General features: G+C 43.0%; 1 protein-coding gene across 1 annotated transcript; it reads left to right on the top strand.

The window, feature by feature from the left end:
• The first annotated feature begins 583 nt into the window (after positions 1 to 583).
• On the top strand, positions 584 to 3,052 carry NPS (neuropeptide S). The gene is made up of 3 exons (XM_063162809.1): positions 584 to 642; positions 742 to 823; positions 2,513 to 3,052. Exons 1-3 carry the CDS (start codon positions 635 to 637, stop codon positions 2,705 to 2,707), a joined length of 285 nt encoding a protein of 94 aa, XP_063018879.1. The 5' UTR covers positions 584 to 634; the 3' UTR covers positions 2,708 to 3,052.
• The last annotated feature ends 21,360 nt before the right edge of the window (positions 3,053 to 24,412 follow it).

Genomic DNA, 24,412 nt, shown 5'->3' with positions numbered 1-24,412 from the left:
ATAGAAGTTTGGATTGGCTAAACTCAGTGTTGGCTGAGATATGGCTGCATAGTGGAAATGAATGTCCAAAGAATTTCAATTGTCAGAAAAAAAAAATCATTTGGTGTATTTAGAACTAAGCAGGTAAAAAAATAATGATGGGGTAGAAAGATAGAAAAAAATATTATTCCTTGTATTGGTCTGTTTTGAGTTTAATAAGACTCTTTGAGGGTTTTTTTACTTAAAATGCACTTTTAATGTTTCTCCCTCGCTGCCAGGCTTTGCAAGGTCTCCACCTGATATATTGGAAGTGGCCACAAACTCTTGAGATGGATTTTTGAAATCTTTAGACCTCTGACCAGGCTTGCAGTGATGACACAGAGGTAACAATAAAACCACTTGAGAGACATTTAATGGGACACTTTAAATGAAATCCCCGGGGTTGGTGATGGCAGCTGAGCGTGTTCTTGCCATTTTCCCATTTAACAAGAAGAAAAGGCCAAACAAGGAGCAATTAGTCAGAATAAAATCAGCTTTGATGGCATTTTCCCTCCTGAACTCTGGTATAAAATGGTCACCTGAGGAAGAACTGAAAGGATATGTGAGGGATTTGGATGTGGAGCTGCATGTGCACGCACACAGCGCTGGGTAGAAAATGAGCAGGTAAAGCCACCGCGGGGCTCTTGGTGCTTGGGATGCTCTCTGTTCATATTTTGCTTGGTTTTGGTCCAAATTTTCACTAATCTCAGCTTTTCTTTGAAGTCTATGCAGGTTGAACTCGGTTTTCATCCTGTGGGTCTCCGTGACATTGGTGTGCTCGGGTTTCCCAGTTGGCCCTTCCATGGTAAGTCCCATTCTCCAACTACTCCCAGATCTGTTCCATTCCTCTTAAATTACTTCTTTTTTTAAATTAATTTTGTTTGCTTGGTTGCTTCTTTGCTGCTGTGTTTTTTTTATTTTTTATAAAACAAAAGAACTTTCTTGTATTAAAGCTATTGGTTAGATATTATTACCTAATTTTCCTGGAGCATAGCCTAATTTTTCCTGGTGTTATTAATAAAAATATGCAAGCCTCTGAAATAATCATGTGAGCTACTCAGTGCATATTTAATGTGGAGTGTGGGGAGCTGAAATCCTGGATGGAAGAGAGAAAATCACAAATCTCCTCTCCATTTAATCTGAATTCCTTGCATATCTCAAAGAAGTGCAATTAGACATATATGTATTAATTTCACTTATTGCTAGTGAGTTTATCAATTAACTAACTTATTTATAATCAACTGATTTATTTAGACACAGCTGGATCTGAGTAGCCACATTTCCTAATGGATGGGTTCTCTTTATGGCGATGATATCATGGTTAAAAGGACTTTAATTGCTTCAATAAATGTCAAATAAAAGTTATTTGTTCAGGAAATCTAGTGTAATAGCAGCTAAAAATTCAAAAGGAGAATTTCTCTGTGCCTGTCTTTTTGGTTTTTATAGGATTTTTTCTTTTAAAAAGTGTTTTTTTGTGTTAGGGAGAAAATTCAGTCTGGGAAGCGCCTTGTCAGTGGCAGAAGGTGTTGGTTGCAGAAAAAGTCATTAAACAAACAAAAAAATTGACTTGATAACCAGTATTAAATAAGAGCAATAAAACACTGAATTAAAACAAATCCTAATTAAGTTAATGGCAATTTTACCAGCAATTCCTGGTGTTAATCCTACGGCTTTGCATGGAATTTTTAGAGATTACAGAATATGACTTTAAGATGGAAAATCAGCTGGGAAATCAGGATATGATGAAATACACACAGAGCAACCACAGACATGCCAGGAAATGGTTTTATTTTATAATGCAGCAGTAATTAAATGCAGTTTATTTTAAGAGCTGTTGAAATATGTGAAAGTTTTTATGTAGTTGGCTTTTTTTTATCCTATAGAGTGCAAGTAAAAGGAATGTGTACAAAACCCTGGATTTTTGTCCAAGCCTGGATTTTTATGCAGACTTTTTAAAATTCCCACTACTAATTTGTCATTATTAAACTTATTCAGAACTGCTTCCAGAATTGGTCATAACTACTGGAAAGCATCCTCCAAATTTTAGCTTTACAGCTATTTTTGTTTTCTCTTACCTGCAATTTCAGCCTCAGAAGTTCACACAGGTTATACAAGGCTGGTATTTCATTTTTCCCTGAAAAAATCTCATTTTCCAGCAATAAACACCTGTGTTGTTCCAAAGAAACTATGTCACAGCTGGTCAGCATCACTGAAAACAATTCATATCATACCCTAAACATAATAGTATCAGTATTTTAGACCAGAAATGTATAAAAAACAACGAAGAAATCTGATTTTGAACACGATAAATCCTTAGAAAATAACAGCTCATCCCTGTCATTCAAAGCATAAATTGCTTTTGTGTTCCTGCTTTGCTCTGTATCCTGAACAAGTCCTGGCAAATACCCAAATCCATAATGTTACCTTCTCTTATCTCTATTTTGTTGTTCTCCTTGTTTGTTTCTTTGTTTGTTTGTTTGCCTTTAACCTCCAGAGCACCAACCCGCTGTATCTGAGCTGCCAGCTGAAGGGGAGATGGGATTCGTGCCTGGTGCTGCTGAGCAGCTGCCTGTCCAGGGTGGGCAGGGCTGAGGAGCTGCCCCTGGGGAAGCCTCTCCACAAAAGGTCCTTCCGCAACGGCGTCGGAGCGGGAATTAAAAAAACTTCCTTCCGAAGGGCAAAGTCCTGAGCAAGTGTCCCAAGGCGCGGCCCAGGTTTTGACCTCTGGTGTCCCAGTCGTTGCTTTGAGTTCCTTTTGGTGTTTTTCTCTGGCGAAGCCACCTCTGACAGAGTCCCCAGGTGCGGCTCCCCAAGTGCCGAGCGGGGCCGACGGGAGCGCTCGGGAAGGGCTTTGCTCCCAAAGTCACACTGCCATGAAGTCTTGTCTCGAAATGAGTGTTTTCATTTGCTTCGTTTCCCTCCTTTGTCAGGCTGCATACAGGTTTTAATCAAGCTGCTCTTTGATTCACACAAAGATAATCCCGTGCTTTGAGGAGACGCGTGCGCGCGGCCTGCGGGGAGGACGGAGTATTCCCAAAATCCCTCCTCTCTGCCAGGCACAGGCATTCCTGTGCTTTCCCATCCCAAACCACATTTACTTGAAGGCAACTGGTAATTTAAACACAGGTTTGAAGTACTCTTCATTTCAGGTTTCCGATGATATGAAGGGCCACCGGTGAAACAATCAGGCCCTACTTTTAACTTCCACTGGCGTTTTAATATAGTTATTTAAAATGACTTTGGCAGGGAATAGTCTCGGGAGATGTCTCATCTCATATCCAGAAGAATCTTGGGAAATCATTCTAAGGCAGGGTATCAGCACCATTCCCTGTGCCTCAATTAATTGACTTAGGTAGGCAACATCCAGCTGATGAAATGTGCCAAATCTGGGATTTTTTTTTAATTTCCTGTTGGAAAAAGAATAAAACAAGGAAAAAGTCATTTGATGTGAAATATGTAAATGTGGTGTGGATGAAATGTCACCTGATGAGTTACTACTACTACTCAGATCCAGCTGTGTTTAAATAAATCAGTTGATTATAAATAAGTTAATTAATTTATAAACTAGACTGTGCTGGGCCCTGGGGTTTGGCTGATGCTACCTTGAGGTTGTGGGAGCTGTATTCACATCCCATCCCATCCCATCCCATCATCCCCACCCCTGGAATGGCACCTTCCAAGGAGCAGGATGTGTCACCTGCTGCTCCTCTGCTCCCCAAAAACCATCCCTGCCCTTGAAGGTTTGAGGCTCCCACTGGTGAACCTGAAGGGAACATAAAACACCATAAAATACCACCAACAAAGTCTGCCCAAAGACAAGAAGAAGAATTAACACTTCTTTTCTTCTTCTTCTTCTTCTTCTTCTTCTTCTTCTTCTTCTTCTTCTTCTTCTTCTTCTTCTTCTTCTTCTTCTTCTTCTTCTTCTTCTCCTTCTTCTCCTTCTCCTTCTCCTTCTTCTCCTCCTTCTCCTTCTCCTCCTCTTTCTCCTTCTCCTCCTCCTTCTCCTTTTTCACAGATTATTCTTCAGAGATTATTGGCAAGGAAGGCAATTAAATGGCCTGATGTAATAGCACCTAATTAACTTGCAAGCCTGAAAATTCCTCGTTGTAATGACGTCCCAATACTCGGGTTTCTGATTGCCCAGCACATATTAAAGTATGGGTATCACATTTAGGTTCCCTAATTTGCTATTATTTGCCTGTATGTGGTAATTCATTCCCTGAAAATACCAAGAGGAAGAAAGGGAGAAGCCTCTTGCTGCTTTTAACTCTGGATATAATTTTGACCTTAAGAAAGAACAAGACAGATATGAGAGAGTATATTAGATGTTATTATTGCCGTAATAAAAGAGAGATAAAAATCATCGTGCAGAAAAGCTCTAAGACAACTATTAACCATTTGTCATATAAAGAAAATCAAAATTTAACTTATCAGAGAGTCTGGCACTTTAAAGATTCATCATGAAAAATTACTTTGAAGCGTGGAGCATTTATGCAGAATGTCATTGATGAGCTGTCTGCTTAAATGTTGAAAGAGTTTGGGAAAGATTGAAAAAATGTCAAAGTTATGCCTTGTATCAGTCTCACCATATTTAAATTTATTTTTGGGAGTGAAGCAGCATGGCAGGACTTTTTTCTTTAAGGAAACAAGCTGGAATTCACTCTCCTACCCCAATGGGCCATGGCTGGTGAGAACAGCTGAGGTGAGGATGGACCTTGGTGAGTGAAAAAATGACAGAGCTGAATATCAAACCTCACTCTGGGGCTGGGGTAGAGAGCAATTTTTGGGGTTAGGGCAATTTTTCTGTCTTTGTGGAGATAGGCAGACTTTTTATTCTAATTCCTTCCCACATTTGAAGTCACTGGGTTGATGATGCTGGAAAAGAAAGCGATCTTAAAAGCTTGATAAGCTGAGACTCATCTTGTCAAATTCTTTGGTGTGAACCTTCCAGAAGACATGGAAGGGCTCACTGTTAATAATATTGTCACTCTTAGAAATGAAGGGATGGGACAATTTTCAGGCTAAGAACAATTTATTGCTCAGACAAACATCAGTCTCAGAGGCCCTGAGATTTCAGAGCAGCAAGCATTCGGCCATAGCTCAGAGCAGTCACAAGTTCTTTGTTGCAAGGCAATCTAGAACTTTCTAACCCCATGGACAGCTGCCACAGGGTTTATTTTGCTTTTCTGACCCATCACCTTTACTCACTTCTGCTGCACTGAGGATGCTTTTGTCCAATGGGCTTCTGTCTCACAGGCACACATCTGCTTCTGTTCTAATTCTGAACTCTCAGCTCGTTCCATACAGCCCCACCCCTGCATTATAAACCTTCACCATCTCATCAGTGCAGTTTCTCACTCACTTCAGGCAGATTCTTACTTACAACTGTAGAAATAGGAGTTTATGATTTTTCTGCTTAATATCTGTGTATTGTATTTTTACATCAATCCAAGGCTGCAGATCAAACCCTTCAGTGTCTGTGGGAGTTTTTGTTTTTCTGATTTTTCCGATTCCCCCAAGTGTGACAAGAAATGAGCTGTGGAGAGCAGCTCTCCAGACATCATGCCCAGATTTCACCCCCAGCTCACTGGAAGAGCAGGGAGTGACAGAGCATCTTCCACAGGTTTTGCCTCAGACATTTGGCGTGTTCAGGGTCGGAATATTCTGTGTTCGCTCCTGGTCAGACCTGGTGAGTCTCTATGGCAACCCTGGAGCACCTCACGGAGCTCTGAGCACTCAGAGATGCCCCTGCCCACGGATCCTCCTCACAGATTCCTGTGCTTTGTGCCCGAGGGCTCTCCTGACCCCCCAGATCTCACCTGGGCTTTCCAAAGTGCAGAAAATCCCAGAGCTGGGAGCTCCCCACAGAGCCCAGCCCGCTGTGCTTGGCTCTGGGTCTTCATTAACATCTTAATTAGCAGCATGACGCTGGGCTGAAGCCAAGGTCTGGGAGGATGCTGTGGAAATTTATTGTTAAACACAGTGATGTCAGCATCGTTGCAGAGTCATTTCACCCCCCCCCGAGCTGTGCTTTGCTTTATTTTACGACTAAAAATTGCCATTTTACTAAAAATACTATTTCATAACTAAAACTCTCAGTAGATGATGGTTACCATGTTGCAGAGTGGTATTTTTACTTCATTTTCAAGTAAAAATCATCAATTAATTGAAAAGAACAAATGGCTCTCACATATATAATGGCTCTCAGCTTGAGGAAAAAAGAGTATATGTGAGTAAAAATGGGTGAAAAAATTATATAATGAATTATGTAAAATGTTCATGTTGATTAATTTACACAACCTTGAAGGAAAGAATATATTGTTAAACTCAGTGATGTCAGCATTGTTCCAGAGTAATTTCAGTCCCCCCAGCTCTGCTTTGCTTTATTTTATAACTAAACATCACACTCTCAGTAGATGATAGTTATCATGTTGCAGAGGGGTATTTTTACCTAATTTTCAACTAAAAATCATCAATTAATTGAAAAGAGCAAATAGCTCTTATCTTGAGGAAAGAAGAGTATGTGTGAGTAAAAATGGGGAGAAAATATATAATGAATTATGTAAAATGTTCATGTTGATTAATTTACACAACCTTAAAGGAAATAAGAAAATTGCCCATGTGGGTGGAATTGGGCTATGGAAATATAATTATGAACAAAAAAACCAATGTTTTTCCTGTTGCAAAGGTGGGGTGTTTTTATATTTTCTTTGCCATTCTGCAGATATTAATGATGGTGTCACTGGATTTCTCATGGAATATCCTGAGCAGGAAGGGATCCACGAGGATCATCAAAGCTTGGCTCCTACAAGAATCATCCTCAGAGATTCTCCTGCCTGCCAGGAGCTGGGCAGGCTCTGTCAGACACAAACTCCACATCAAATCCATCCAGCTCAAGGAGGCCACCAAACCCTTTGAACCACCCAAATATTCCCCAAAAACCTTTGAACCATATTTTCTTTTTATTTTTGCATCCAGCTGGCATTTTCCTAAATTCCTAGCAGCTAACTTTCCTGAATTTTCTGCCCAGGTGTTTGTGCTGCACTTTTTGAGCTCCTCGGAGTGGCTTTTTCCAGAGTGAGGCAGGAGCCATGTGAGGATGAGATCTCCAGGATCCCTCTGCTCTTTTGCATGTGGAGCGTGGTGCCAATTTGCATATTTTGGTACTTGAACTTTACAAATCACTCCCTATGATCAACAAATAAGGTGTCATTTACGTGCCTGTGCTCAGGAAATGAGTTACATTTATCTTCCCTGTGTTCTCAGGATGGATTCATGTGTTTTGGCACAGAGCACTCGCCTCGCCTGCCTCGTGCTGTTCACCTGTCAAAGGCTGCACCTCCGAGCCTGTAACTGCTTAATTAGTGATATTAGAGATGCTGTAGCCTTATCAACTGCATTGTTTGGTCACTGGCCCGAGCTGGATGTTTTTCAAAGGCATATTCAAGAATTCAGCTTTTTATTTAAGTAAAATACCTTGTATTTTAGATTAACTTAGTCATACCGCATTAAAAAAATATATCATTAAAAATATATATAATTTTTAAGTGTCTGATGGCTGAAGACAGTTTCATTTGACAAATTATTGCAGAGTGTTTTGCAGATGTGATTGTTCATTAATGATTATTAATAAATGAGGATGAGGGCCTGGCACAGGGTGCCCAGAGCAGCTGTGGCTGCCCCTGGAGCCCTGGCAGTGCCCAAGGCCAGGCTGGACACTGGAATTGGATTAGGAATTGGAAATTTGGAATGGGATGGGGTTTGGGGTCCTTCCAACCCAGTCTGGGATTCCACAATCCCCTCACACCATTTGCTGCTCCTCACAGCTCCTTTCCAGCTCTCAGGAGCTTTCACTCCACAGCAATATTTATTTACTGCCTTCCCAGCAAATGCAGAAATTTTATCTTGTGTGCAAATTGTGCAAAGAAACGAATCTCCCTCATTATCCTGGAATTACGGAAGGGTTCCCACATGCCTCATCCCTGGCACTCACAGCGGTCACTGCACACAATGTCTCAATAGTTTTGTGTTATATTTTGGTGGTGACTGCAGCACAGCTGTGTGATTTCCTCAATTCCATGCTGAATAAACAGAAAAGGCCCAGGTCAGCAGGGGCAGGGAGGTTCCTGACTGATGGAACAAACCCAGGGGATTCTGCTCGGGGTCACTGACAGCTCTGATTTCTGAGTCTCTGCTGAAAGCCTCACCTTGAGGAAATGCTTCACTTTCCCTGTGAATAAAGAGTGGATCTCACCTGCCAGAGGGGGAGAGGGGAGCGATTCTCCCTGCTCTGGTAATATTTTGGTGCTGTGGAGTTGCAGACACAAATCCAGGAAGGAATCAGGAACCAGGTTTTCCAGGCACACCTGACATGGAGCCTGGCAAAAATTCAATTAAAAAGTGGGACCATTTCTCCTTCTCCTACAGGAAACTGCCCCACATTCCCTGTGCCACCTTGGGCAGGATTCTGACTGATTCTGCCTCTGCACTTGGCTCTTACGTCCAAAATTTTGAACTTGTCCTTTTTCCTTCCTCTGTTCTATTGATGGGGTTCTCTGCTCCCACTTGGAATTTGTGCGGCATCCAGACACTGCAAATTAATTTGTGTCAACACTACTGCAGGGAAAATCAGAACTAATTATGGGAACAATGGATAACCAGGGGATGGCACAAGGGAGATTCCCAGAGCAGCAAGGACGGGTTAAAACTGGATTAAAAATCCCATATTTTGGGGGTGTGTTTTGTCCTGCTACTTCCACAAGAAAAAGTTCCAGAGGAGATAAAAATCTGTGGTGTCTTCTGTACATTTTTTTTAATGATGACAAGCTAAGCCTCTTAAATTAGGTGTGACTGGGGATAGGAGAAGTGGTAATATTTTCCCAGCAAGTCTGAAGCTGCTGCAGGTTAGCATTCCATGATTATTTTTGTCAGAGAGATGAATGCCATCCTAAAAAAAAGTTGGAAGTTCACAGCACCTCGGCTTTGATATATGAATATTGCCAGTGTGGATGCTGGAATGGCATTCTGGATGCTTTGTGGGTTTATGGCTATGAGACATTCCTTGGGCTGATTCAGAAACACTTTTCCTACACATTTTAAAGCAACTTTTGGTCTTTGGCTTTCTTTTTTTCCAAATTTTTTTTTTTTTTTTTTTTTTTTGGCTCATCTGTAATTTCAAAACACTTCTGGAAGTGAATGGAAGAGGTTGGAGGATTTAGGAGATATTCATCACACAAAATTCGTGGTCACCTTTTAGCCACCTCTAGTTTAATACCCTGCAATGTCAAGGAAGGGCTGCACTGCATTAATTCCCACAAATTCCAGCTGGGAAATCAGGGATCCCTCACAGAGAGCTGTTGCAACAGGAGATATTTCATGTGTGTGAGGTTTTATAAACTGCCCACCCTCCCAGCTATACAGACATCATTAAAAAGTCAGTTTTGAGAGAAGATTTCCCAGCACTGTAGTAGTTTTTAAATGAGAATAGCAGCTTTTGTTTGGAGCGTGTTTGTGCCCTCAGCCCCAGCCTGCCGAAGCACTTTGCAACCAGAGCTGGTTAAAATACCTTGGAAAAAAGCAGGAAAATGGGAGAGTGCCCTCTAATGTCAGCAAATCCAAGGAAAAGCACTGGAAAGCGGCACAGGGAGATGCAGGGATAAGGACTGGCTCTGGATGAACACAATTTGGAGTAGAAAAGTAGAGGAGTATTTGAAATTTGGGGGTTTCAAAAGCACCAAGTGCAGCTGAGCTTCCAGGAGGAGCCAAATCCGAGCCTCAAATTTAATTTGTTTCCCAATTCCTCCTCCAGGTGAGGCTCCATCTGTTTCCTTCCTGCCTTTTAGTGGGATGAACATTTATTGGGGTTGATCAGATGATCCCTTGCGACCACTTCTGACCTTATCCATTCCATGATTCTGTTTTCCATGGAAAGGTGGACTCTAAACACAGAATATTTGTTAAAACACCCAGATTAAGTAAAATAAACACGTCTTGGATCTGTTACCACTTCCTATTGCAACGAACGTGCTTTGAAAATATCAAAGATGCCCAAAAAAAGAGGAAAATTCAATATTTGCATGAATATCAAGGAGCAGCGAACACAGGGAGTGGTCCCAGTGTGAGGTCCTGCTCTGTGAGTTCACACCAGCAGATTTGGGGGATTTGTTTTCCCTTGCTGCCCCCAGCAGATTTCTGTGGATTTCACATTTTTGGTGTCACCACCCATGCACACCCTGGGACCAGTGCTGCTTTTCCAGGGAGCAGAGCTTGGGGAATTAACATGAAAGGTGTCCCCAAAACACTCCAGACTGCAATGTTTAATTGTTTGATCGCTCAGGCAGCTCCCAGGAATATTCACAGGGGAAGGACACCAAGGTGGATGCAAATCCAAACCTGATTGAAACATCAATCACTCGTTCACAGAGAAATATTTACAGTGGGGTTTTTTAAGCTTGACAAAGGGATAATGAAATGTGTCCCCTAGGGGGGTTTAGGGGCAAATTTTATCCCAAACATTTGCAATAAATGCAGAAATTGTGCGCTCACCACAAATTTAAAGGCCAGGAATTAAATAAGCCCCAGAAGAGTTGAAATCGGTCTGGCCAGGACTTTTCTCCAAACAGTTTTCCATTGGAAAATGCCAGATCATAATGAATGAAGTGATGTGTGGAAATCAATCACTCCTGACAGAGTCACAGCGAGGAGCCTTCCCTGCCAGCTGCCCAGCTCCTCCTTCAGGAGCAGATCCAGGATGTTCACCCACCTGCACACACATCCCACGTCCCACGTCCCTCCCAGCCCTGGAGGCCACCAGAGCCATGAAATCCAGTGTCACTGTGACCTTTCTGCCCAGCTGCATGACAGATTTCCTGAAGGGACACATTCCATTTATTGTGTGTTTTTAACCTCAGAGTTACCTGCACTGATTTCTGGTCTCCTGGACAAGAAAGGAGAAGCCAATCCAAGCTGAAAACTGGAGAAAAGCCCTGCCAGTGTCCCAGAGCACTGGCTCCAAAAGCCCAGCAGGTTTATTGACGTTAGCAAGTGTTTATTCCCTGTTTTCCAGATGATCCAAAGCAGGCTGAGCGCTCCTGGAGCTCAGAGCAGAGAGAATGCCAGCCCTGGGGAGCTGCCCCTCATCTGGCCGTGCCCAAACTGCCCTGCAGGCGCTCCCAGGGGCTCAGCAGCCTCTCCCAAAGCCAGGACATCCCCCATGCAGGATCATCCCTGCAGCTCCACTGCTTTGGGAGGGATGGGGAATGTGGAGAGAGCAGGAGCAGTCGGGATCCACTCCCTGCTGGAGCTGCTGGAGCTTTTCCTGCAACAACAACAAAAAGGAGTTTTATTCTATTTTTTTTTTGCACCTGGTGTGTTTCTCAGCCCTCCAGGAGTGTGGGAATCCATAAAATCAGAGGGTTTTAAGAAAACTGCACAAGACAGGCCTCAGATACAGCAGAATTGTGAACAGTGCTAAAGCAGCTGAAAAATTATTTAAGCTGTATGAAGACATGGGAATAAGAACAATAGAGCTGTGTATTGGTGCTTGTTTGGCTTTCAAAGTCGCAAAAAGTTTATCTAGCAAGAAATTAGGAAGGTTAAGGTTATGAATAGTGCTCTGTGTGTTGTGCCTCACAAACAGGTATTGTATTCGAAATAAGTAAATATTGTTTTAACCAAAGCTACGTGTGCTTATGGTGATTGGATAGAACCACTGTCAATGTGCTTTTGCTTCATAATTGCCTTAGAAGGTTATAAAGTATGCTGTAACATTAAGTTTTCCAGCCTGCTTCCTGGATTTGTGAGCTGTTAGCATCTTTCCATTATCATAATCATGTCATGAGACTGATGCTGAAAAATAAATAGCTTGAGGCACTGTCCCAGCAGCCCCGTCCTGTTGGTGTCTGTACATAACCTGCCAGTGCCACAGGAGGGGTTCCCACCTGACCTGGCAGCAGGGCTGGGCACACCTGTGGAGGCTGGAGGTGCCCCTGGGCAGGTGGAGCTGGCGCAGATGGCACAGATGGCACCCAGGGGAGGAGGGCTCGGGCACCCTGTGCTGCCAGGGGGGTGATGCTCCCAAAACCAGGGGTCAGATGGTCCCTCAGGGCCCTTGTGCCTGTGATTCCTACCTGGAAAACTGGAAATGTCACCTGGAATGGCTTCCACTGATCACTCAGGATCTTTGTACCTCTGATTACAGCCTGGAAAAATTTAAATATCCCATGGAATGGCTTCCAGTGATCACTCAGGGTCCTTGTACTTGTGATTCTAGCCTGGAAAACTTTAAATATCACGTGGAATGGGTTCCACTGATCCCTCAGGATCCTGTGATTCCAGGCTGGAAAATGTTAAATAACACCTGGAATGACTTCCACTGATGACTTAGGATCTTTGTACCTATGATTGATTTTCCAGCCTGGAAAATTAAAATATCACATTGAATGGATTCCACTTATCCTTCAGGATCCCACTTATCCTTCAGGATCCTTGTACCTGTGATTCCAGCCTGGAAAACTGGAAATATCACCTGCAATGGCTTCCACTGATCCCTCAGGATCCTTGTGCTTGTGATTCCAGCCTGGAAAATTTAAATATCACATGGAATGGCTTCCACTGATTATTCTTAGGATCCTTGTACCTATGATCCTGGCCTAGAAAGTTAAAATATCACATGGAATAGATTCCACTCATCCTTCAGTATCCTTGTACCTGTGATTCCAGCCTGGAAAATTTAAATATCAAATATCACATGGAATGGCTTCCAGTGATCCCTCAGGATCCTTGTGTCTGTGATTCCAGCCTGGAACACTGGAAATATCACTCAAGGTCCCTGTACTTGTGATCCTCGTATACTTGTGATCACTCAAGGTCCTTGTACTTGTGATTCCAGGTTGGAAATAATGACCTGGAATGGTGATTCCAGTGATCCCTCAGAATCCTGTGATTCCAGCCTGGAAAACTTTAAATATCCCATGGAATGGGTTCCACTGATCCCTCAGAATCCTGTGATTCCAGCCTGGAAAACTCTAAATATCCCATGGAATGGGTTCCAGTGATCCCTCAGAATCCTGTGATTCCAGCCTGGAAAACTCTAAATATCCCATGGAATGGCTTCCAGTGATCCCTCAGAATCCTTGTGCCTGTGGTTCCAGGCTGGAAATCAGAAATAGCACATGGCAAGGTGCATTGCTGGCAGCTCAGGGGGGAGGGCTTGGGAAGGTGGGTATTTATTTCCAGGCTGATGAATGTTATCTCTGTTTAATGAATACCATGGGCAGAGAGGGGGCTCTCCTGCACACAGGCCTGGCTTAAGTTGAGATTCAGGAGAGGGATGGGAAGGAGCCATGGCTGGGTGTGTGGGGAGAGCAAGGGAACATTGCCATGCCCTTCCTTTCCAGAAGCCATTTCCAGCCTCTCTCCCCAAACACAAACCCCACAAACCCAGTGGGCAGAAGCCAGGATTAAACCTGTCATGGTTTTATTTCATTCCAGCGCCTCTGTTTGAAATCTGAATTAACTTGCAGAGGAAAGCAAGGAGCCCTCTAACACCAGGATTCCAGCAGCAGGAGCAACAGGGCAGTAAAATAGTCCATAACCTGTAAAAAACAGAGAATTCTGCAGCAGTGACTGAGGAGCTTTTATTCTGTATGATTTCCTTCGAATTTTAATGAAGGAAACCAAGGAACAAGGAAGATTCTCCCACTTTAGTAGCAGAAAGAAAGGATTCTTTGGGATTTGAGTGGGATGCCTTTCATCTTTTCCTAATGAAAACACTGCCACCAGCTGGTTAATCAATGGGACTGAAGCTTTGCACAGAAAAAATTATAATGGGGGGTTTTACCCACAACTAAACTGGAAGTGATATTTGAGGTCAGCATCTTTTCAGATCAGAAAGTAATTAATTATCTGTATGCTTAATTTCTTTTTCAAACAGAGGTGCATGATAATAAAACAATTAATGCTTTTTGCCTGAAATATCTTGTTAAACAAATATGTCCAGGTCATGAGGCACTTTTATCACCTTCCTCCTTCACGGACTGTGTGACCATCTCAGATTCCTCTGCAGCTCAGACACCCCCAGGTTTGGAGCTGATTATTTTTGAATTAACTGTGAAATTAATTGAATATATGAGATACATTAAAATGAATTTGCCTTTTCAGATCAATGGGTTTTTATTTTGCTGAATTCCTGGAGCAAACCCTGACAGCTCTGGGTCCTGAGGGCAGCACAGGCTGCAGTTCTGGGTCCTGGTGCCAAAATTTTGGGATGTTTCCATCAACTGCTTACTCCTGACTTTGTTAAATCTTCAGCAGTGGCAGCATTGATATTTCAGTGCCCATGGTGAGTTTTGAGACAATCCCTGTGCTCGGAATGCTCATTTCAGGTTTCCTGCAGCAGCCAGAAAGATGCAGCTCAGCTTTTTAAAGCTGATGGAGCAATCACTGGGAAGAGAAATGCTGTAAATGGAGGGTGAGGCTCAGAGGCACAGCTCCATGCTCAGGGGGGATTCCCAGTTGATCCTGTGCTGGAGACACAGGATTTACTGCAGCCTGGGCACTGGGAGAGCAGCAGGAGATGTGTTTCATGCCTGAGTAAATCATTTCCCTACAGGTGCTGATCTCCTTTGGCCCCAGACTCAGGTACTGACTTTTTGTGCTTGTGATTCACTTTGTGTATTTATTGGGGGTTTTTAATTGGGTTTTTTTTGTCTCTCAGCAAGCTGAAGCCATGAGGAATTTCAGGACCCCTTGTCCAAGCTTTGGCCTGAGGAGATTTGCCGCCCACCAAACCTGTGCCTGGGATATCACAGAATCCACAGAATCCTGGAGGCTGGAAAAGCCCTGCGGGGTCACTGAGTGCCCAGTCCCCACCTTGTCACCAGCCCAGAGCCCTGAGGCCACTCCAGGTGTTCCCTGGGCACCTGCAGGGCTGGGAACTCTCCTGTTGTCTTTCTCTGGACACTCCAGAGCTCTGTGGCTCTTTACAGCCTCTGTCCTGCACCTTGAACCAGGAATTCACCCTGGCTTTTGCCACCAGACTCAGCTCAGGGCAAACCTAACCACATTTTTTTCCTCATAAATAGATTTAAAACAATGAAATACATTATTTTTAAAAAATAATGATAAAATTTTAAGTGACTCCAACTTTTCTATGAGCTGGTTTCCACCCAGGTGCCCACAACTCCTGCTTGAAGCTCTTTGTGGTGTGGGGTATTTTTCCCAAAACACCTTTCTGGGATGTGAGAGCAAATTAATTGCTTCTGCTTTTCCTTGGAAACAAACATTTCTCTAGTGATCCAAGATCTCATTAGGCAGCACTAAAATATTGGTTTTGCTCAGGGAGGACCTGGTTTGTCATGAGCTGACAGCAGGTATTGGACCTTGAATCATCCCAGAATTGGAACTGTGATGTCTGTGCCCCTTCCACACCCTAAGAATGTCCCATTCTCCACATCCATTGGAATTCCTGAGTGGAATATTCACTGCTCAGCAACAACAACAAGCACATTTAAATCCATTCCTTTCATTGGCTGCAAAAATGTTCCTCTGGGAGGGAATTCAGGACATAAAACATTTTCCAGCACTGGTGCAGATTATGTCATGCTCTCTCCCAGCAGTGCCATTCATTTCAATGGATTCCCTGCAAAACTGGGGAGAGCCAGGGGAGAAAAGAGGGAATCCAGCCCCACACCTGGCCAGGGATGTGCTGACACCCAGAGAGAGGTAAAACACCCTAAACAAAAAGAACCAAAAACATGGGTAAAACACCCATAGAAGCTCAGCCAGGAGGAGAAATTTCTCTCTTAGCTGTACAATAATCCTGCTTGGGGAGGAGCATGAGGGGAGGAAGAAGCTGCAGTGAGCCTCTTTTCCCCAGGGCCAGACTTCTCCAGGGATTTAGGGGAATTTGGAAGGCACCCCTGGACATCACATGGCTGCTGCTTTACCCTGCCTGAGGCATGGGCATGACCTGGGAGATCCAGAAATGAGATTTTGGGAGATGATGCTGGAACTCCCTGATCCCTGAGGACATTTGGGATGGCTCCAGCACAGGTGACATCTCTGGGACTGCAGGGGACAGCCGGGTCCCTGCTCTGTGGGCAACCAGAGCCACGATGGAGCTGCAGGCACCAAATGGGAGTAGCACTGAAAATCTCTTTGTTTTATGGATTTCACCTCAGTTTCTTGGGTTTGGGTTTGGTTTTTTTTTTTTTTTAGTTTTTGGGGGGTTTTTTCCCTGTTGTTGGGTCTATTTTAAGCAGGTTTGGAGGGATTTTGTTGTTCCACAACTCCTGCCAGGAGGGGACAGCTGGGTGGGATCAGGCTCTGCTCCCAGGAACAGGGACAGGAGCAGAGGAAATGTTGCACCAGGGCAGGCTCAGGGTGGGCACAGCAGGAATTTCCCCATGGAAAGGGGGCTCAGGCACTGCCCAGGGAGGGTTGGAGTGCCCATCCCTGCAGGTGGCACCTGGAGGTGGAACTCAGAGCTCTGGGCTGGGGACAAGGTGGGGATGGGCACAGGTTGGAGTCGATGGTCTCAGAGGTTTTTTCCACACAAAATGATTCTGTGATTTTGGGATATGATGCATAAATCAATGCATACTGCCAGCAGCAGATAAAGATCCATACCTGATTCTGAAATTTAAGTTATTCCATAACTAAACAAAAAACTCATTGCAGGGAGATATTTGGACACCTGCCTGTTTTCAGCATCCATAAAGATCACTATAGATTTTGACAGTACTACTCAATCAAATCAATTTTGTTTCTTATCAACAAAAATTAATTGGATATTTGAAGTCAGCCAATCAATGAAGTCAGGATATGAAATAGTCAAATTTAAACTGAGAAAGTGCACCTGTATTTGGGACAGGTAAGGGCATTGTGCTGGTTTGTATTCCCTGGTAACTCAGGAAGTGTCTCAGGATAATTGCACTTTAAAATTGCAGTTTGGGTCTCTGACAGGCTGGGAATATCCATGTTCCAAACTGCAGATTCCCTGCACAGTGGAGAACTCTGTGTTCCACCAGAGTTTATTATGAGCTACACAGAAATCCTAATTGCTCTTCTAATTGCCAGCAAGTCTGGCAGAAGAAACAGAGCGTTTAAGGGGTGGATCCCAATTGTTCACTGAACACAGAAAAGCGACAAGAAGGGACAAATTTTGTGTCACAGCAAAGCTGATGTGTCCCAGGAGGATGGGCTGGCTGAAGCAGGCTCCCATGGGCTGTGAATGGTGCTGGATCCAAGTGGATTTTAGGTCAAATCCTATCCTTTAGGGATAGCCACACAACTTCTGCAATATTGACCATTTCAGAGTCATATTTCTCTACAGATCTCATTAACTGTCCCCTCATTAACTACAGGGTAATTTGGCACTTCTCATTTCACAAGGAGAACATGTTGACCTTCAGTCAAACTCAAACAGACACTTCAGGGGAAGATTCAGAAAGCTCCTTTTGGAAAAATGAAAGTGGTGGCATGTCAGGCATGACAAACATCTTTATTTCCTCCCTGTATGTTTCTGAGGCTTGACTTCTGATTCAGCACATGAATACCTGCAGGAAAAGCTGTTTTCCCAATGTTCTTGGCAGATTTCTGCTCGGGATTATTTCAGATTGCAATGTTTTGCTTGCTGATAAAATGTACCCAGGGGTTCCTATTTGCCTTTGATAAAAGAATTAATAGAATAAAAGACAAAACAGTTCCTCTTAAAATTTGTTTGCACACATTACCGAGTTGTGAAGCTTTCTGAGGGTTGCTCATCCAAAAATGAAAACAAATGTAATGTTCACTGATGATTTCTGCTGTAATTTAGGAGATTACCAGCTAAGTATCAGGTTATTAATTGACTTCTTTTCCCAAGATCTCCTTAGGGATACCTGGTCAGTTTTGAAGGCAGATGTAGAAAATATCTCCAGATTTGGGAAACACGACCAGCTAGCAGAAATGGTGGTGATTTTTAGCAGAGATTTCTGCAAACAGAGCTGTTACTCCTACAGGAGATTCCTGACAGGTCCAGAACAAATATTCTGACAGCAAATCGACTCCTGAACTGCGTGAGGCAAACACTTCAAAAAATGCTGTGTGTTGACTCAGTCAAAGGTTTTCTACATTGTTGATGAACTCAGCTCTTGCAGCCATCAGAAGAGTGATTTCTGTGATTTCTGTGTTCCTTGGTGTATCCTTTGTGTTCTCCTTGCAGGAATTCATTAATATAGCGGTAATCAGTTAATTCTTGCACATCTAAAAAGCCTTTTACAGTGGACTGTGAGCAGCACCTTCAAATTACACCTCAGGAATTAAATTCCCTCCAGGAATTGCTCCATATCTCCCAAGCTAACAATGCCCCGTTTTCCATCGTGTTTCCCATGGGAACATGAGACTTTAGAAGCTGGAAAGGACTGCCCTGAGGGGGGAAAATAACAAGGAGAATGGGAAATCCAGGCTTGTGAAACCATTTGTCTCCCAGTGTCTAAACAGAGAGTGTGGATTTCTCTTTTGTATTTCCAATCCAGGCCTCAGTCAGCAAGGCCGAGGCCTCCCGTGTGTCACCACCATGTTGGGCCTCAAAAGAGGTTTCTTCTTCTCTTCTTGTTCTCCCAGGTGGCTCCTGCCTGGCACAAACAGCACTAAACCAACAAATGTGGGGGGTTTGATGCTGTGAGTCAGAAAAATCAACTCCTCCCAAACAAAAGCTGAAAGAGACTCCAGAGATGGTTCAGGCCCAGATCTTGTGTTGCCTCCCAGCAAAACCATTCTTCTAAACAACCACCCTGCTGTGACAACAGCCAGCAGCAATGCTCCAGACACTGGGAATGAGGAAGTCTAGACAGCTCCTGCAAGAGCAATTAGGAATTCTTCAGATGTCTCCTGCTGCCATTGAGTTGGTCTCATTTTCTCATTTTCCTAATTTCCAGTGGACAAGAACAGCTGGCTGGTGGTTTATGCCCCTCAAACAGCCTCCTTTAGTCATTCTTTTCTTATATTAACCTAAATCAGAGCTTTAAAATTCTTGTTAAAGAGTTTTTTGGGTTTTTTTTAACCTCTACAGTTCAGCTGTGACCTTTCTGAAATTATCTCTTAAATTAAACCTCTCTTTTGTACAGTAACAGTTCATATTCAATATCCTCCCCCTTCCAGCAATTCCTGAAGAATCACTGCATGGAAAGGCACTCCGACCTGAATTTTGCCTTTCTGAGTGTGTCCCATTTTATTATTTTCCTGGGGCAATCTTCAGTTCTGGTTGTTTGGGTTCTTTTCTGTTTTGTAGCATTGTAATTTTTACATAAATGGAAATACTGAAGAGAATCAGGCCAAGAAAAGGTTCCTGTGAATGCACATTGAGTTATCCCCAAGTGCACCAATGAATTACTTCCTGAGGGGTAGAAAACACCACTTTTTCCCAACAAACACCCAAATAATCTGGTTCTACCATAAGATTTTATTACAAAATCCAGCAAATTACGCAGGACAAAAAAAATCCGCTTCCAAATTTCTCTGCTGCTCCAAAACAAGACGTGAACTCTGTCATTAGCTTTGTTTTGTCATCTTCTCTGTCTGATTTTAAAGCTTAGCACATAAAGCAACCAGAATTGCTGCTGGATCTGGAGGCAGGTGACATTTGTGGACGGCTGTCGTCGCTGCCGGATGACTCTGGTAATGCTCTAATTATGTGTAGTGAGTTGTCTCTAAGTGCTGGATGAAAAGCTCCCTGCATCATTAGGCACCTTGTTGTTTACTAAATGTCTTTTATAATCCTACAGGGGCCCCAGTGAAGCTTTGTGGCGGTGATTGTGTGCGGAATTTCTATTTTTGGGGTTTTTCTAATTCAGCCGTGTGTTTTCACTCCGGGCTGAAATCTGGTTCTCAGCTGAGACTGAGCTTAATTATCGAATTTAACAGAAAAGTTCAGCCTGGCTGGATTAGCTCGAGGGTGGATCTTTTAGCATTAAAACAGCAACATTTTCTAAAATATTCTGGTTTTGATAGAGGGTAAGAATTTAAAAGGAAAGATCATAAAGCCCGAGGTGGATATTGGATCAGGGAATCGCAGAATGGGTTGGGTTGAGTTGGGTTGGGTTGAGTTGGGTTGGGTTGGGTTGGGTTGAGTTGAGTTGGATTGAGTTGGGTTGAGTTGGGTTGGGCGGGATCGGGTTGGAAGGGAGCTTAAAGGTTGTCTACTTCATCCCCTGCAATAAGCAGGGACATCTTCATCAAGTTTATATTCCTGTTTTCCTGTGGACAAGGGTCATCATCTCTCTGAACTTCTTGATATTCACCATGAGCCTACTTTTTCTTTTAAAAATCTCTTTATTAATAATTCTGTTTTGGTTTGTTTGTTTTGGTTTTTTTAACCCAATTTTGAAAAATCTCTAGCTAGATGGAAATGTTAATAAAATACTGTGCTGTGAAGAAAAAAATTAGGACTGTTCTATGCTAGCTCTACAGCAAATCTAAAATAAATTTGCAATTTAAAAATAACACCAAAAAATTAATGGGTTTTTAACCAACAGAAATGTGATCAGCTGGAAAAGGATGTGTGTTGCTGGTGGAGGAATTAGAGTGGCAATCTGACACATAGTCTGGCAAGGTCTAATATTAGGAATATTTTCTCAAGCACTATAAATAAACTGGAAATAGTCTGGAAGGATCCTGTATGTCTGAATCAGCTGGTGCTTCCCTGAAATTTTTTCATCGTTCCATGACTACTTTTTTTTAAAGTTACTGTAATTTCTCCTTGTTTTGCAAAGGAATTAATCTGTGGGAGGTGGAGGATTTCCAGTTTTAAAGCATTTCTGTTTGACCTGGAGGGAGTAAATTCTCATGGGGCAGAAGGACAAGAGGGGCTGCAGCCACTGGAGAAGATTGTTCTGGAAAATTATCCATGACTGGAGAAAAACAAAGAAAAATGTCTCACCAAAAGGCTGGGAGATCTGGGGGTCCTCACCTGGACAGGAGCAGCTCCAGGGAGAGCTCAGAGCCCCTGGCAGGGCCTGAAGGGGCTCCAGGAGAGCTGCAGAGGGACTGGGGACAGGGATGGAGGGACAGCACACAGGGAATGGCTTTAAGCTGACAGTGGGTAGATTAAGATGGGATTTTGGGGATTGGGAATTGTTCCCTGTAAGGATGGGCAGGGGCTGGGATGGGATTCCCAGAGCAGCTGTGGCTGCCCCTGGATCCCTGGCAGTGCCCAAGGCCAGGCTGGACACTGGGAGCACCTGGGACAGTGGGAGGTGTCCCTGCCATGGGTGGGACTATTTGGGCTTTAAGGTCCTTCCAAACCAGTCTAGGATTCCATGGCAAATGTTGTTTAGATTTGTCAGTTAGTCACTTAAACTCATATTACCTAGCAGATTAAATCCCTTATTTAATTATCCAGCTATAATTCCAAACAGAATTTTCAGTTATAGTCCTCAAATTTAAGCACAGCTCCACTCATCCTCCCTTCCCCCAAATTATTAAGTTTAATTTTCTCTGTTGATGTGAGTAGTAACACAGCAGAACATTTTACAACAAATATTCCATTATTTTTTTGTTGTTGCTGTTTCAAAATAATTTTAAAAACATGTTTTTCTGAGTGTTTTCACTTGCAAGAGAAAGCTGCACCTCATATGGGTGCCTCACATAATTCACCCGATAATCTCAGCACTCAATTAAATTTTAAATGTTTCTCCATTAAACACTTATTTTACCTCAGTAAATAATTTAACGGGTTTTCATTTCAAAGTGTCTCACCTCACAGAGTTTTCAATCTTCCTTTTTTTAATAAAGTCAGATCATCCTATTTCTTGAATCTGAAATAAATGGACTTTTGCCTAAAGGTTTTTGGGTCCATTCAGTGCTGTAACTCTGCACATACATCTGCATTCACCATCTGAGTAATGTGTGAAAATAAAAGAAAAATAAACTAGGAAGTGAGCTCACAAATGTGGAATCAATAAATAAAAATGAAGTGCATTGACACTTCAACAAAACCTCCATCAATTTCTATCCTGAGTTCCTATCCCCACTGTGGAATTGGCACAACTGGTAATGATCAGGGCAATTCCTATCACAGAACTCCTCTGATGAACTCAGGTAATTATCCACACCAATCTCCTCCACTGTTGAATCTTTCTATTCTTGGTCTTACCCAAAAATCAACTTTCTGTTGACTTTGAGCAAGGGAAACTTTCAATATCTTAAATATCCTTAAAAAGTCAGTATCCCCTGGGAATTACCTTTTATAAACAGACTGGAAGCTGAGGTTTCCCCTCTTCAATCAGGAATCTGGCAGGTGGCTTTGGTGACAGACTGGGAATTGTTTAGAAAAATATTTAGGAGGTGGGAAAAAATATTTATATCTGTCCTTTTTATTTTCTTTCTGGAGAGATACAATCAGAAGTTGCTTAAATTTTGCTATGAGTTTTTAAAATCTATAGCAAGTACTGATGACATGAGAAAGGACTGATGAGTAAAAGCTTCAAAGTGAGACAGCAGAGATTTAGGTGAGATATTGGGAATTCTTCCCTGTGAGTGTACAAGGCCAGGATGGACAGGGCTTGGAGCAACCTGGGGTAGTGGAAGGAGTCTCTGAAATTCACATTTCAACGTTCAAGGTGTCTCTGAAATGTAAATTTCCCCTCTTTCAGCCAGTTCAGAATCACCAATTCCCACCACCTTTATTTTTATTTTATAAAATAAAAATAAAATTAAAGATAAGATAAGATAATATAAATATAATAAAGATAATAAATAAAATCAAATATAAAGATAATAAAATAAATAATATAATGATAATATAATATAAAGATAATAAAATAAAATGAAGATTCCAACAGAAATTTCCACTTGTTTCCATGGACCATTCCCGTTCACCCCTCATGGAGTGAAGGCTGTGGCTGGGATACTTTTCCAAGATCTCTTTTCTGCTTTGCTGCCTGCTTTGTCCAGCTATGGGAGGGGGGGAATTCTGCAAAGGAAACTCATTTTATTCTCCTTTCACACAACTAAAAATGACCTTGGAAAGCAGAAAATGCAAGCTGAGGGGTAGAAAAGGGGCAGGCTGAGGAAGCAGCTTGTGACAGATGTTGCTTGTGTAAAGACTAAAACAAACTGAGGTTTGAGGCTGCTCAGAAGGGAGAGCTGGTGAGTAAACACAGCTAATAAACAAAGTAAATAAGTGTTTGGCTATAGAGGGATGAACAGACCTTACAGGATAATCCCAGGCAAGGTTTTAATTGTTTCTGTGTGGGGTTTAATGAAAGCAGGAGAGAGATGGCTGGGTCCAAACATCTCCTGGTCCACACCAGTGTGTCCTCATCCCTCCCAGTGGGGATGGAGCTCCAGCACAGACCATTCCATGCTTTCTCCAGCCATTCCTCTTCATTCCTCTGGCTGGAACTCTGTGGGAACCCTGGATGCTGAGAATTTTAAACTTTCTGTGCTGGCAGGCACAGATCCCCAGGAGAACATTGCAGTGACCTGAGGCCGTGGAGAAGCTTCCAAAATGGAATGATGGAATTGGGATTGTGGGTGTGGAGTTTGGATAGAAGTGTGTGATATCACAGGGTGGGAAACTTAGAGTTTAAGTGTAGGGGGCTAGAGTATGGGTGAATGAAGGTGGTATAGAAGTAATCTTATCTCCCCAAAGAGTTGCAGCTGAACCAATTGCTAAAGATTAGGAGCAGGCCTGATGTTAACAGGCCACACCTGTAGCCAATCAGAAGAGTGAGATAAAAGAGTGGATTGGGGGGCTCTGGACTCAGTTGGCTGCTGTGAGGATGAGCAAGAGTCAGTGCTGCTGAAGCTGCCTATGAGAGATATCAGGGAGGTATGAAACTCTGGCAATGTGGAACCCTTGCAATGTGATGACAACAAGCTCCTGCTTGGACTGGAGCCCCTGGGAGTGAGCAGTGAATTCCCAGGCAGCCACAGGGACATTCCTGCTGCTCCCAGCCCCCAGAACCACCTGATGTGTGCTAAATATGAAATATGACAACTCCTGGGCTTCTGGAAGGCCCCAGGGTTCCAGGCTGGGATGGTGCCTGTGGGAACTGCAGGGACACCATGGATGGGTCGCTGCTGCTCACAGTGCCCCCATTGCAGGAGCTCCTCCCTCCCACAGAGCCCAGAAATGATGGGAACAGCAGATTCTGCTGGCTTGGGTAGAGCTTTTTGTGTCTTTTTAATTTTCTTGTTGCTTACACATGAAATAATGGTAATAGTCCCTAAAAGCTGTTATTCCCCATGCTGGGAGAACACTCTTTAGCCACCTGCTGTAACAAGCATGTTTCAAATCCAGCATTTTCTGCAAGAACATAACCCCCACTTCTTGGGAGGTTTTACCAATCAGCTGCTGGATTTTCAATTCTAATATCTCAGCTATTTATTTATTCATTCAAATGTGCAA

The sequence above is a fragment of the Melospiza melodia genome, chromosome 9 (assembly GCF_035770615.1).
Source record: "Melospiza melodia melodia isolate bMelMel2 chromosome 9, bMelMel2.pri, whole genome shotgun sequence".
In the NCBI taxonomy this organism is placed as follows: domain Eukaryota; kingdom Metazoa; phylum Chordata; class Aves; order Passeriformes; family Passerellidae; genus Melospiza; species Melospiza melodia.
This window is presented reverse-complemented; position numbering and strand designations above follow the sequence as displayed.

Bases quoted from the DNA above. Each gene is read 5' to 3' on its own strand.
- NPS (XM_063162809.1), top strand. The intron at 824-2,512 runs GTAAGTCCCATT...TTTAACCTCCAG, and splicing joins TCCCAGTTGGCCCTTCCATG to AGCACCAACCCGCTGTATCT.